General features: G+C 42.7%; 1 protein-coding gene across 4 annotated transcripts in view; it reads right to left on the minus strand.

Moving 5' to 3' along the window:
- MXI1 (MAX interactor 1, dimerization protein) overlaps positions 1-15,863 on the minus strand; it is a 90,995-nt gene that overhangs the window by 2,221 nt on the left and 72,911 nt on the right. For 2 of the 4 annotated variants that reach the window (XM_043519472.1, XM_043519473.1), the window contains exons 4-6: positions 13,306-13,420; positions 11,991-12,162; positions 8,834-9,003 (exon numbers count right to left, since the gene is read on the minus strand). In XM_043519472.1, the coding sequence (XP_043375407.1) occupies positions 8,840-9,003; positions 11,991-12,162; positions 13,306-13,420 (451 nt within the window). In that variant the 3' untranslated portion in view covers positions 8,834-8,839. Of the gene's footprint in view, positions 1-7,099; positions 9,004-11,990; positions 12,163-13,305; positions 13,421-15,863 lie in introns of those variants that run through there. The other 2 variants (XM_043519471.1, XM_038411633.2) reach the window with 1 other exon arrangement.

Genomic DNA, 15,863 nt, shown 5'->3' on the forward strand with positions numbered 1-15,863 from the left:
CCATTCTTTGGCTTTCATCTCCTTTACCGCTAAATGGGATAGTTTGCAAATGTTCTTGGAGGTCACAATTAACTGACTGGGCCAAATTCATCCCTGCTGTAATGTTAATCTCCAGGGTGCGTTATAGAAGGGATGAATTTGGCCTATTTTCTTGCGGATTTAGAAAAATGGGTCTTCTGTCTCAGTAACATTTGTTTTAAACAGGAATTAAAGTCAAAGGCAGAACAAAGAAGAATACAAGATCTGAAGATAGCTATGTTGCCCCCTTGGGTCCTTTGCTTGGTCAGATGTACTGGGAAATGTGAAAGTGCCCTCTAGGTCAATAAACTAGGCCTTGAAGAAGGGAAGTTCCATATAACCTTATGCTTTAAACTCCACACCACTACTGCCCATAGAGTTTGAATTAATGGGGCTTATAGGTTTTTACTCTCTTCTACTGTGCCTGCTTGATTTTTGATCCACTTGCACTGTATTGTTCCAGCATTTCTGAGTACACTTCACAAACTCATAAAAGCTACCAGATGTTTCTTAGTATAGATTCTAAATCACCTAGAAATATGCTGACACCAATCAATGTCACTTGACTAGCTGAACAGACTAACAAAGTAACATTTAGCGCTGCCTCCTCCCTGTGTCGTACTTTATATGTTTGAAGCACTGTACAAACATTATCTTAATCCTCACCACATGGTTGTGATGCAGGATATCTATATTTACAGATCAGGAAACTGAGGCACAGAGAGATTAAGTGATTCACCCAAGACCAAAAGAGTCAGTGACGTGCTCAAACCACTAGATCGTGCAACCTCCTTTTAGTAAATATGGTGTTCATGTGCAGTGGAACAAACTTGCAGATTACAGAATTTTTCCATCATCATCATGTGATCCCAAGAAAGTCAAGAGGTGTGCTCTTAAATGACAGCAAAAGAGAAGTATATAGAGAGACTCCTAACTGGAAGCACTAAAGGGTAGGCTAGGTGGAAAAGATTCATTTCTGATGCAGGAACATCCTCCCCTAACAGGAAGATCCCATTCTCCTAAAATGATAATTCAATTGAACAATGTTTTCAAAACCAGAACGCTCAATGTTTGCTGGCCCCTCTCACATCCCATCAGTCCTATTTCCTAGAGCAGTAGGGAATCAGAAGTCACCTGGCTCCATCTACCCATAAGAAGGGTGTAGAATTCTAGGAGCCAGCTGAGAAAGATGTGGTCGGCGAAGGACAGTGTACAGGCTCATAAACATGAAATTCATCCTACCAGCTACATTTCACAGAGCATGCAAGACGTTGCAATGTATAAGAACAAAGATCACCGGGATCGCTGGAGCTTTTCCATAGCAACCTATTTGTCCGAGTTTAGCAGAAGTTGCTCAACAGAATTGTTTGAATGTCGCAGAGTTTTTTTTTTTGATGGTGTGCGTGTGTGTTGGGCTCTCTACCCTGCCATCAAAAAAAAAGGAGCACTGTAGGGTTATCAGTAGGGCTCTATCAAATTCACAGTCCATTTTGGTCAATTTCACAGTCATTAAAATTGTAAATTTCATGATTTCAGCTATTTAAATCTGAAATTTCACGGTGTTGTAATTGTAGGAGTCCTGACCCAAAAAGGAGTTGGGGGGGGTCAGGTTGCAAGGTTATTGGGAGGTGGGGAGGGGATGCTGTAGTACTACTATCCTTACTTCTGGGCTGCTGCTGGCGGCACCGCCGGGCAGCTGGAGAGCGGTGGCTGCTGGCCGGGAGCCCAGCTCTGAAGGCAGAGCTGCCGCCAGCAGCAGCCCAGAAGTAAGGATGGCATGGTATTGTATTGCCACTCTTACTTCTGCACTGCTGCTAGGGTGGTGCTGCCTTCAGAACTGGGTGCCCAACCAACAGCTGCTGCTTTCCAGCCACCCAGCTCTGAAGGCAGCGCAGAAGTAAGGGTGGCAATAATGCGACCCGACCCTCACAACTCCCTTTTGGGTCAGGACTCCCGATTTGAGAAATGCTGGTCTCCCCTGTGAAATCTGTACAATATAGGGTAAAAGTGCATAAAAGACCACATTTCACGGTCCAGGATGCATTTTTCATGGCCGTAAATTTGGTAGGGCCCTAGTTATCAGCCTTCCAGCACACAAGATGCACACTGTGCATCCCCAGGTTAACATAACATCTAGAACTCTTCAGCTGCGGGAGCAAACATAATACACTCTGTCTACGGTCCCTACACTGCAAAAAAACAAAAACAAAACAAAAAACAAACAAAAAAACAGCCCCACAGCACTGCCTCAGAGTCCAAGTCAACTGACTTGGGCTCACACTTTGTGGGTAAAAATAGTAGTGTAGACATTTCCACTCAGGCTGGAGCCTGGGCTCTGAAACCCAGTGAGTGGGGAGGAGCTCAGAGCCAAGGCTCCAGCCTAAGCCAGAACATTCACACTGCTATTTTTAGCCCCACAGCCCAAGAAAAGTGAGTTGGGCTCTGAGACTTGGCACTGTGGGTTTTTCTTTGCTGTGTAGACACCCTTCCATGCTACATCAGAACCTCAATTTCTCTGTCCCACTAGTCAGATAAGGCAAAGCCCATATTTCAAGAGGAGGTGCACATAGAAATCTGAATTAAAGTTATTGTATTAGCTTCAAGTAAGCAACCTACCTTTTCTTTTAATGGTGAGCTTCTCATGTACATCTCTACTCTTGGGGTGAAATCCTGTTCCCCTTGCCATTGACTTCTATGGGGTCAGGAGATCACCCCTAGTGACTGCAGCTACTCCCAGGTTTCAAGGAGTGGGGGTTTTCCTCACTCTGGCCTTGTGCCAGGGAAATACTGGAACTCAAACATAACAAAAGTTATGATCCAGAAAAAAAAAATATTCTCAACTGACAGCAAGTTAACTACGGGCCTATCCTGCTCCCACTAATTTAATTTTGAAAACTCCCATTCATTTCAGCAGGAGCAGCGCAGGTCCTAAAGTTCAAAGAATGAGCAGCATAAATGAGGTCTATGCATAGAGTGCAGCAAGCAACCTAAGAAAAGACAAGACAAGAAGGTGCTGGAATTTGCAGCTCAGAAGCAGACCTTGCCAAAAAAGAAGACCAGAACTAAATTCTTCTGCATACGAGTGTCTAGGATAAAATTTGATTAAAAAAATGTAAGTTAACCCCATTTTTACCGATCTACAGGTCTCACAAGATATATCACTTTGAGACTACCTTCTGTCAATGACATACCTTGAATGGAATGGGCTTTAAAATGACCTTCGAGTGACAGTCCTCCAAAGAGTAACCATACAAAATGCTGCAAGCCAGCCATCCCATGCAACTCATTCTTGGACACAAGATGACATGCTGTAATACACTGATGTCAAAAGGAGGAAAATACTGGATGGCCTTTTGAATAGGTTTTTCTGTAGCACAAGGACCTTTTAGAGACCTAATTTATGCATAGAGGACTCACCAGGATGAGCTTCTGGGGGAAGCAGCATATGTGGAGGGTAATACAGGTGGGATGATTAAAGGAAAGCCACCTTATTTCTGTAAAATTTAGTAGAGGATGGATTTAGAGCTTGCACTAGAGATAGTGTGGCTCACGGAATCTACAAGCCCAAGTAACTGTCACAACAAAAAATAATCTTATGTAGGAAATAAGCCTGAAAAAACATCAGGGAGAACGGGCTTGTCAATTTTATGAGGACCAAAGAGATAGTTTGTGATGCAAAGTGCTACGTGATGAGAATACGTAAGTTTAGACAGAGGAAAAGGAAACATGAGGAAATGTGTCTGCCATGTGGTGGTAAGCAGAAAGCTGATATTGTCGCTAAATGGATTAAAGTGGGAATAAAGTGCTTTAGTAAAAAGGACTCAATTCTGTTCCCACTAAAGTTAATGAGAGTTTCACTCTCTGCTTCTAAGGGAATAAGATAAGGCTTTAGAAGAAATGAGATAAAGATGCAGTTGTTTATAGGGACAATAAGGGACTATGTGATTGGCATCAGAGGAAGGGGAGCCTATAGAATAACATATCTTCTGTTCAAAGCTGCACCTTTACTTGACTCCATTTTGGCAGCAGGGACGACTGTATGGATTCCCCTTCAGACATACCAAACCATTTGGTGCCAGACCTCTCAGGAATGAACAATTTGCACAACTCCCAATCTATGCTACTCTACAATGTAAGAATTCCTGATCCCAAATGGATACTCCACCAGCTCAAAAGGCAACACTGAACCATACGTATCAAAGATGCATCCTCACCTAGACACACACATCCTTGAACTCTAAGACATGGAAAGTACAGAAGGTTTTGAAGTAAGTCTGAAGGAAGTAAATGTAGCTTCACTCTCAACCTTTTCGTTGGGCAAGAGCTCATCTAATGAGACTTTCCTGCTGATTTTATTGTAATTCAAATACCTCAGTAGCATCAAAGGTCACCCTTGCCTGATGCTCCAAAGAGGAAAGGACCTCTTGTCAGAAACTAAGATTATACTTGACCAAAATGCCTTGATAATTTGCCATTTGAGGATCATCATTCACAAAGTCTTTTGAAGGACTTTTGAAGTCTACATGTACCAGAGTTACAGTCTTGGGCACTGAAACTGTGGAATTTTCCAGGCTCAGGGCCTCAATTACCCAACTGTCAAGGAGAGAGTGGGTATAACTAAACATGGTGTTCTGGGGTGGAAAGTACCTTTGGGACAGAGTTCAGACAATGCCTTAAGGGAGTTTATGTTGCAGAAATTCATTCCGGAATGGATTTTCTATAGCTTCTCAACTTGGACTTAACCATATTGATTAACAAACCTACGGAAACTGTACGGTCCCTTCAAATTCCTGCACCTTCCTCGATGCTTCTAACTGTATAGACAATATTTGAAATGTCCTTCAATCTCTCTTTTTTTTTTTTTTTTTTTTGGAAAAAGAGCTGCTTGTACAAAGAACAATCCTGCTCTTCTGAGGGTTGGATCTGATTTCTAAGTACAGAAAACTATACAGAGGGGGGAAAAATGAGGATGTCAACACTCAAATAAAGGCCTTGATCCCAGACTTATGCTGACACAGTGGATTCTCCAGGGACAGTAACCAGTCATGGAGTTCCATCTAAGTGTGCCAGCACAGATGGGTATATTAAGGGCTCAAAGGTTTCAGCTTTGGAAGAACAATGACTTAAGACAACAAATGGGAGACTTCGAGGAAGAACTGCATCGCATAAGCCAGCTGAAGAAATTACTGCTATCTCAGTAATAGCAGAATAGTACATGAGAAGGTACGAAAATCAAAAGCTTTGGGGGGCATTTCTCAGTTCTGAAGAATGGGAAGAAGTAGATGATTTTTTGTTTTATAACCAGAAGGGACCATCACCTAGTCTGATTTACATAGTATAGGCCAATTAGCTATGATGATCTGCTCAATCATTTATGGTGGCTTCTCTGGGCCAACTTGCTGTCTTGGATATTCTGATGCAAAAGGGTAGATTAACAACAAAACAAAATAACCAATGTTAGTTTAGTTTTTAGAATAATGTATAAAGAAAAGCTACTGCTAACAATATAGTGTTGAGCAATGAAAAAGGGACTGAACCAACCCACAAAGCAGCTGTGGAAACATTTCTCTCGCATAGCAAATCTTCCGCTAACGTCCAGAGGTGTGAAAAGAACTGATACAATGAAATCCATAGAAGGGACCCAATCACCAACAAACAGCCAACTTTTGTCATTAACTACTACTATAAAGGTTTGTAGGATAATTGTGTTTGTCCTCTAAAGGCTCTCTCTACTAGGACCCTGATACTTGCTGATCCATTGGGTGGGTCACTTAAGACAGCGTAGATGGAAGCTACCAAGTGGATTACATTTCCCTCCCTTCCAGCTGCAGTATTTGGAATTGAAATTTCCAGACCCTTGACTGCACTCCTAAAGATGACAGCCAACATCAAAGTGATCCCAAAGGACATACAAATGGGTGGCTTTACTGGAAAGCCTTTCAGAAAAATTGGTTCCAAAGAACACACTCTGGGATCGCCCTGCTCTGCCAGGATTGCCCAACACTGATTTTCTTCCTTTATCCATTTTCATTTTTTTAAAGTTCTCTTTTACATTTCTCAAATATGATTTTTTTGCCAAGCGACCTTTTTACCATTGCCCACATCGTGTACTTTTTGATCCAAAAAATACAAAGCCAAAGAGGAACAACTAGAAGGTAGGGATGCCCAGGATGGCTGACGTTCACTAGTGATCGTGAATGGTGGGACTCTTCTCCAGAGAAGCTGAACAGCACAAGATTCCATTGACAGTAACTGAAGATCAGTCTCTGTCTGTATTAAGTTCTTTTCCACCATTTCATCGCTGCAGTGAGACTGCCACAAAATGGTGACTATCAGAGCTCATTTGAACAGTGTCAGATATAAATTCCAGCTGTTGATAATTCTAGCATGGGCAAAAATTGGTAGTTGTGGGGCATCAGTCAATGATTATCAGTTCACGCGTGATCCTTCAATCTTTACTCACTTGATTTCTTCTTACTAATGTGAGTAACCCCATTGACTTAAGCTGATAAACACATGTTACAATCCACAGCTGTCTACATACAGGTTCTAGAATTGTTAGCAAGGATCAATTCCATGATATGCAGCCTGAAAATAAAACAAAGAAGCCCCAACCAATTCAGCTAACGGAAAAACTCCATTAACTGGCCGGTTTGTGCATCTGCTGAGGATAGCCACTAGAGGGAGACATGATCACACACACTAAATCAGAGTATTACATATGCACATGTGTAAAGAGATTAGTAAGAGCAGCAAGCTGACTCAGGCTTTAAGAAAGGAAAGAATTAAAAACCCAGATATAATGCATCAAAGCATGGAAAGATTATTCCTCCACTCCATGAACAGGGATTTTGTCTCTCATACTGTATGATGTCATATCACAGGGGGGATTTGGTAACAAAGGAAACATAGGAATGGTCAAACACATGCAATTTCAGAAATTAGACACAATCTACATTAGAATTATTCAGGATCTTATCACAGGATTAAAGGGGAATATACTTTTTTTTCCTGCAGGCACAAGAACGAACGTGGGTATGCTAAAGTCATATGAGCAACCAAGATGGAGGAACACAATTCATTTCAGATCCATAAATGTTTAATGGTGTTAAAGTGCTACTTTAATGTGGGACCATAGTCTAACATATAAACACAATTCCACTGCACTGCTAAATAAGGTTGTCTTCATTTTTTTGTTTTTTGCCCAACCCTACCTAAAAACAATAAAATCAAAATCAACAGAACTGAAATTAACAACCCATTCAAATCAGCAATAAGTTACGAATTTTATAAAGCATTTTTTCCTTTTATTTTTTTCCTTAGTAATGAGGGGTAGTTAAATTACTTCAAGGTATACAAAATTTCAAACAATGCCATTGGTGAGGTCTCTGTAAGAAGATTTTTAACTTGGAAAACAAAAAAATAATTCTCACCATTTAAAAAAAAAACAAAACAAAACACAAGAAAGCAAAGCCCTCAAAGTGCAGGTTAGAAATCTCACCTCCAAGAAAATTATAAAATATTTAATACAATAGCTCTCAATAGCAACAAACACCTGCATAGGTGAGATAGCGGATACGCACGGGGATGTGCGCAGGCCAAATGTTACATTAAGATGAGACAAGTGCTGAGCTTAACTATTGAACTGTGACTACTGTAGGGGATCAGGCGCCTTCAAAGTTTGCAAGAGGAATGACACTCAAAAAAGGAAACCAAAAAAAACCCAGCAACCCTGACCTTTCCAAGCTAGCACAGACCTTGTTTGTGTTGTGCATAGCAAAGAGCATTTTTGTGTTTCACCAGGTCAAGTGCTACATCAAAACAGTTACCTTTTCAGTGGCGTTAATCCATTATAAAAGACATTGAAGATTTCATATGGACAAGCTCTAAAAAGACGTGTCACATTTGGAGTGTTTTTACTCCGAACACATTTACAAATGTTTATCAAAAGATCTTTAAATAAAAAGGTCATAGTGGCTCAGTATCTGGGCATGAAACACGCTGGTTTCTTTCTGTCCTCAACTGTGTGTGTGTGTGTGTGTGTGTGTGTGTGTGTGGACTCACAGCCTCATTCCACAACGCAGCCTGCCACGTGCTGGTAGATTACAGTTTAGTACCCTAGTGCTAGCAATGTGGTAGAGGTACTTGCTTTAAATCATGTCCAACAGAACGTTGAGCTGAATGATGATTTCTCCTGAACAATCTTCACTGTTGCCTCGCTCTCTGGGCATGAACTGAACAAACACCTATTATTATTCATAGGTTGTGGGACACGTCTTCATGGCCAAGCTGCTGCGACTTCCTGCTATGTTACTATAATGCCTGATGGTGATCAAATATTAGGACAGAGTCATTTCCGGACCAGGAAAGTACCCGAAGGGTCTAAACCAAGTTGTTCTATCTGAATGCAGTATGAGAAAAACTGGACGTTTCTCAGATCTCATGACAAATTGAGAGAGAGAGAGAGAGAGAGGGCTGAATCTCCAGTATCCTCTTTCAAATAAACAAAGTCAAAGCAAAGTAATTTATCATGCAAGGGCCAAATCCAGGTCTCACTGAAGCCAACTGGAGTTTTGTCACTGACTTCAGAAGGACCAAGATTCAGTCTCACTACACTAGGGGAAACCAAGATTTTGCAACATGACCCAATGGACATACATGGGTTCCTATGGAGGCCTCCTATTGCCCAAGGGGGTACATATATATAAGTCTATCATTGTTGACATGTCATTTCTAAAAGAGGATACTGCATCTAGAACCCAGTCTGAACTCAGATTACTCCAGTGGAATAATCCGCCCTGTATTGTTGTCTCACTTTGTTCTAGGAAGTGAACGAGAGTTTGATGCTGGCGCTGGAATAACCCTCGTCACTCCCAATACTCTGCAAGCTGCTGTGATCATCAATGTCACTGATGCTGGTTGTGCTGATATCGTCCACTTCTCCATGGGAGAACTCTGTGCTTTCAACATCCACTTCAATCTCTTCTGCAAAGAAAACGACACACACGCAGGTTAGTGTCATTGCAGGCAGCTACACCTTGAACTCTACAATTGACAAATGATCAACACTCCAGGTATAAAATAAGCCTCACACGGTACAATTCGCAATGATTTCCGAAAGGGGGGAGCAGCAGAGTGCCTGTTTCAGCAAGGAGGATGCTGTCTCAATGTGTTTCAAAGGCATTACTAAACTTTTTTGCTGTCAGCCAAACTTCCAAGCTAGGAACTGGATTCAAAAAAAGAATTAGACATCTTCATGGTGGTTAAGTCCATGAACGGCTATTAGCCAAGATGGCCAGGGACGTAACCCCATGCTCTGGGTGTCCCTAAACCTCTGACTGCCAGAAGCTGGAACTGGATGACAGGGGATGGATCACTCAATAAATTGCCCTGTTCTGTTCATTCCCTCTGAAGAATCTGGTACTGGGTACTGCCTGAAGACAGGATACTGGGTGAGATGGCCATACTGGATCAGCAATGGTCTATTCTTAAATGCTCTGTTCTTAAAATGATGAACTCAGCAGAGTTTGGATTCATCATTAGTCAACGGCTCTGCTCTGCAGGCTGTGGGAGAACCTGTGTTCAACCCCACCATGTGGCATCTAGCTACTTTGCCATCATTGCACCCTGGTTCTGTGGACCTGGGCATTCCCTCCAGCTTGGATTGAATTTATCACCGTGAGAGTGGGCTGCTTGCAATATCCTCTGCAACTCAGATACCAAGATGATAATAAGCTCTCCCAGGTCAGGGGCTGTCACTTTCAGAGCTTGCACAGTGTCTAGTGTAACAGAGATCTGGGTCTTTCGGAGACTACAGTGACAAACAGCAGCGCCGGGGGACACTTTATGGTTGTGATAGCTGAGACAGAGCTACATAGGGCACTGTAGTGTGTTTCTATATGGACACCGGGTACCATGTTGAACAGCACTTCGGTGACTTTGGGCCATCAAAGGCAATAAGACTGAGGCTCCCAAGTCACTGAAATGCTTTTGAAAATTTTACCCAGAAGACCTTAAAAATGAAGACACTAAAAAATAAATGAAAAATATTGGTAAAACAGTGACACTCACAGATCACCAATAAATAGATGGACAATCTCTGTGCAATTTGTTGGTTCTTTATGATTAAGGCTACAATTTAGTCATGGAGGTCACAGCAGTCACAGATTCCATGACTTTACCGGACCTCAGTGATCTCTTCAGCTGCCCGCAGCTGAAGCCAGGGCTGGAGCCGGAGCCATGGCTGTACTCCCCACATAGCCCGCTATGGGGGCCACAGCCGGAACAGTACCTGCCCCGTGGCGTTGGCTGCAGCCAGCGCTGCGCATCTCTGCCACACGGCTTGTACGGTTATTTTTAGTAAAGTCACGGACAGGTCACGGGCTCCATGAATTTTTGTTTGTTGCCCGTGACCTGTCCACGACTTACTAAAAATAACCGTGACAAAAATCTTAGCTTTATTTACGGATATATAAAGGAGACCAGAATTTTTTTTTTTAAAATAATTCTGCTTGATCTTAACATCACACCTCCAAGTCTTCTCTGCCCTTTTTTTCACCAAGAGAGACTTTTATGGACAGTTAGAGCACTAGTAGGATTATATCATCACAGATATCAACCAAGAGGCTGAGTAAAACTTTATGGTTTTGTTAAAAACATATTTAACTCTAACACTTGGCACACAGTTGGGAGAAAAAAAGATCTCTGTGAAAGATTCAACATTTCCCCCCACTCTTCATTGGAGGGAGGAGAAAGCACTAGCTTCATATGCAAATCCTCCAGAGGAATTGTCCAGTAAAATGGGAAAGACAAGACTTTAACTTAGAAATAGCAGGAACAAGCAGAAAATGGAACCCTGATTTTTGAAACTTCCTTCTAGGCCAGAGGTGGGCAACCTATGACCTGCGGGATCCTCCTAACTGGCCCCTGAGCTCCTGGCCTGGGAGGCTAGCCCCCGGGCCCTCCCCCACAGCTCCCCTCCCCGCAGCCACTGCATGGCGTGCCGCCAGTGTAGTGTATTAAACTGCTCCACGTAAGAATGTGCAACTGGTAGCAGTTACGGAGAACAATTTACTACACTACGCTGGCGCAATGCTCTGGGCGGCGCGGTTGTAGCACCGCCAGCCACTGGACCTCTGTGCTGCATAGTAAGGGGGCAGGGAGCGCGGGGGTTAGATAGAGGGCAGAGGAGTTCAGGGTGGTGGTCAGGGGGCAGCGGTGTGGAACGGGAGTGTGCGTGAATGGGGGCAGGGGGATAGTTAGAAAGGGGGGAGGGGCTGATAGGGCTGTGGGGGGCAGTCAGGGGGCGGGGGCACAGCTTGGCACAGCCTCCCCAACCAATCTTCCATACAATTTCTGAAACCTGATGTGGCCCTCAGACCAAAAAAGTTTGACCATCCCTGTTCTAGGCCTTCTTTTTACATTATAAAGAGGAGGAGAACAACCCATATTTATACTTTTAAGCATGTGTTTGGTTACTGACTTGGGATCACGGATCATTTGTTTTAAAACAAAGCTTTTGCATTCTGACTTTAGAAACTGTTCAAATACAGCAGTCAAGTTCAAATGCCACAAGAATCACCTGAATCCACAATCACAACCCCTTTCCTCAACTTAAGCAAGACTGACCAACAACTAAGGCAGAAAGACATGACAAAGCCTACATCCTTTGCTTGACAAATACAGAGACTCATTCAATGGCAAAGCGAAGAGGCAAGTAACACGAAGAGCACAATAGAAGGAAGGAATCATTCGCCACTCTCTCAAATTTTCAAGAGAGGTCAGTCTTCATCCTAATGCATCCCTTTTTGTAGATTCACAGATTCTAACGTTAGAAGGGCCCATTGTGGTCATCTCATCTGACCTCCTGCACAACACAGGCCACAAGACTTCCCTAATTAATTCCTGTTTGAGCTAGAACAGATCTTTTCAAAAAGTATTTTAATTAAGCTGGACGCATGTAGAACACCTACCTCGCTCTGAATCCGAGCGATCAGAGGAAATGGTTGAGCCAATGCTGTCCATTCGTATTCGTTCTATCTCCTGAGGACCTTGCAGTTGTTCCAGCCTTCTCTTTAAGAATCTTTGTTCTCGTTCCAGGTTTTCAAGCTGGTGTTGGCTTCTCCTCTCGGCCTCCTCAAGTTTCTGACATGATAGAATATGACTTAATTATGACTTTAATTCTTTTTTTCTACAGCACAGCCATATATTTTGCTTCAGATTTTCCCATGTTCTGAAAGGATTTATGCTCAGACAAGTATCGGACCATATTGCCCTTCAGTCACTAGTAGAAATGAAATCTACTTGTGTCTTTGTTGGTTTACACCTTTGTATAAGGAGGATTTTTGGGGATGAATGAATATCTATATGGGATTGGGGTTGTTGTTTTTAAATTGTCTTTTATAAACATGTGTAATTAACCAATAAGATGCATCACTGAGTTAATCCACCAGGGGGCCTCAATTCCCTTAATCAAACAGATTCTGTATTTGTTATGATCACTGGTAACACAAAAATTTATCCTGGGATGTCTGGCTTTCTTGTTGCTTGGTTTAGTAGGTATTTCTCAGAAGCAGTTTTCCATTTAAATAGCGATTTATGTAACCTGCTACAGACTCCTTTGATCACAGCTGGGAAATCTACCAGACCAATGTTCTTTGTTTCCGGATGGCCAACCCGTTGCATAAGATGGGAGTCATTTCAGGCTAACACTTTCCTTTAAGCAGGGCTCCCTCCCTTACCAATCCAGAGCTGCAACAAAGGTTTTAGGTATATTCCTGATCCCTACAAGACTGGATTTTCTTTTTACACTTTACTTTGCCAGAAGCAATCTATAAAGGGCTTTGGGAAGCTGGCAGAACCACAGATGAAAGATAATGGAAACAAGAAGATGTCAACCTGCTTCACTCTAGAGGCCTGTACTGATTTGCCAGCGGGGGAATGCACTGGAGTGACAGAAGTTACATTTTCCATCAAATTGCAGCCCCTCAATCACATCAGATGTGTTTCTACTTTAAAAAAAAAGAGCAAGATTTGCTACTGTCTTCCCCTGATCATAATACAGAACAGGATCCCCGCTCCCCAAATCAATAATTTCCAGAGTTAACAGAGTTTATTATGGACCCTCCGAACAACCCATGTTGTAATAATGATGGATGATTTAACGGAAGGAGCAATGCATTTGAGAGGTGTTAGTCTCCGTGAGACCAGATTTACCTCTGGACAGTGGGTGAGTGACTGGTGCAGTTAGAAACAGTGTCTGGGAAACCTGGGAAAAGCAGTACTTACCTTAATGTGTGCTTTGGCTTTGTTAAGCAGCCCAAGCGTTGTGTGCCGGGTGCAGTCTGGCCCTAGTGGTATCAGAACCTTTAAACGTTCTAAGCACAGGCGTAGATGAGCACGTCTGGAGGAGGAGAGACACTGATTAGGAGCTTCAGCCTTATAAAGGACAAAAATCAAACTCATTTTCCCCCCCAGGCAGGCTCAATTTTCCACACATCACCCTGTTTCCTTCAGATACCTTATGCCCTGCCATTAAATGTTTACACTGCAAACACTAGTCACTCAACAACATTAAGCCTATTGCTAACCTCTGACAGGCAGTTTATTTTCTGGTGCTCACACATGATAACCTGTCTTGGATGGATGAACTTTGGGGAGGAAAAACGCACTGAGGCAATGGTTGTGTGTTTGGTTTCACATAATTTCAAGCTGCCAGCTATTTGCAGCCTACCACACTATGTAGAGTTTTATATCAAGGCACTTTCAAGTGTCCAGTGGCGTTTACACACTAGCACATTACTGGTTAAGGAATAAATCGAACATTATATATTGAGCTATGTAACATTCACTGCCCATCTTCCTCTTTTTCCAGCCGTATCAGGCAAAAACACACTGCAGCAAACTCCTTACCGCAAAGTGACTGAATTACACCTCACACTCATTAAAGGGTCAGATCTGCACTCTTTGGGCATTCTGACTGCAAGGAACGCAGGGCTGCATATTTCCTGGCCCGGCGTTTGAACTTGTGATGTTAACACAAGTTCCCTGGGAGCAGGCCTATTTGTGCTTCCACCCCTTGTACTATATTCTACAATAACAACCCCAAACACTGCAGTAATACTGTGACTATTTTGTTTTGGACCATTACTACAGAACACTGCAGTGTTGTTTTTTTTAAATATGGGAAACTGCTCAGAGAGCAATAACCCCACTCAGATACCACAGTAAAACCAGTTCTGTTTTCGCCCATTCTGTATTATGTATTCAGGAACTAACAGTAGATTTATGGAAACCAGTAAAGTTGTTTTTTTCCAGACTCTACATTAATGATTTATGTCTGAATTTGTAATCCCAGTCAATAGCACAATGACATCAGACGATCAGTCTATACTCAAGGTATCCCAGTGCAAAAAAGGTTCTTGAAAGCCTTTACCAGGCCTGTTCAGACACAAAGGGACGGAATCTAAACTCAGTCCATCTGAATGCAGAAAAACAAATTAGTTTGGACGGTTCATTTACATTTTGTATTTGAAATTCACTGTTGTTCGCAGTTTGAAAGGGATGGGGAGAGGAGTCTGTAATCATGCAATTATGTCACTGACAAGCAAGGATGATTAAGGGTAAAGGGGTCAGGGGTTTAGCTGATGAACTGTCAGTACAAGAGCAGCACCCACTAGCACCACTATAGTTACGGGTTTGTCAGTGTTTCCATTATAAAAGCTTCTTACAAAAGGTCTATAATTCAGCTGCAGTAGCTGCCTTGGGGCTGAAATTTGGGCTTTGGCTGAGAAACTTGTGTTTTTAATGAAATATTTATTAAGAGATTTGGTTTTAAAAGTGTCATAAACATTAAAAAACAAACAAACAAAAAAAACCCATGTCAATGTCACCCTCTCACTCAGCTTTTTCTACAATGAAACCCGCTAGTATTTAATCCTTATTGCTGACTAAGAGCTTTTGCTACTTGGGAAAACCAATTTCAGTTGACAGCCATTTCATGTAGATAAACAGCTCTGGGCATGGTCAGCAACAGGTGCTCTGCTAATCACATTACAAGGACATTTCGACCCAACGCTGAGCAAATCTGCAATGTAAGGATCGGCAGGACTTGAACCTGGGCCTGCAGACAGCTCACACTGCCACGAGTCTGTAACCTGACCTGACTATTTCCAGCGACCCACAACCCACAGAGGTTGTACCACCACAGGAAGTTCCACCTCAAGCGATCTAACTGACAGTTGTCTTACCAATCCCCAACTGGTTCCTTGACGCCTATATAAGTCTATGGGGTGAACCAAGAAGTGTTCAGGCAACAATGTGGATCCCCAGATAGCAACCATGACAGCCCCATATCTCTGCCTCTGAGCTCCCGGTATTGACCTCAGCTCCAAACTGGATCTGGACTCCCGACTGACCCCTGGAATGCCAACAGTGACCCTGATACCTGGTACTGTCCCTCAGCCTGATTCCTGATCTTGTCTCTGGCTCTTACCCTCAGCTTTACTCTTGACTACAAGCCTGACCCTGACTTCTACACTCCCACTACTAGTCCTGCCTACCTTTCTCCAGGATTCTGACATGAACAGGTTGGGAAATAGACTTCAGTTTAGTTTGGCATCCAAAAGTCTGAATTCTGACCTGAAGCTCTTGCAAACTAGCTCGTTGTTTGAGTCCACAAAACTGGGCTGGACATTTTGCAAGATACCAGCCACTCAGGAGTTGTCAATCACTGCCACTGCCACTTCCTGTTACAGCTGGAAAAGCTCAGAATGGCAAGAAGGAAGGGTAGCTTTGTAACTAAGGCACTGGGACTCAGGGAAACAGAGTTGATTTCTCCTCGTCTC

This window comes from Dermochelys coriacea, chromosome 7 (assembly GCF_009764565.3).
Source record: "Dermochelys coriacea isolate rDerCor1 chromosome 7, rDerCor1.pri.v4, whole genome shotgun sequence".
NCBI lineage: Eukaryota > Metazoa > Chordata > Testudines > Dermochelyidae > Dermochelys > Dermochelys coriacea.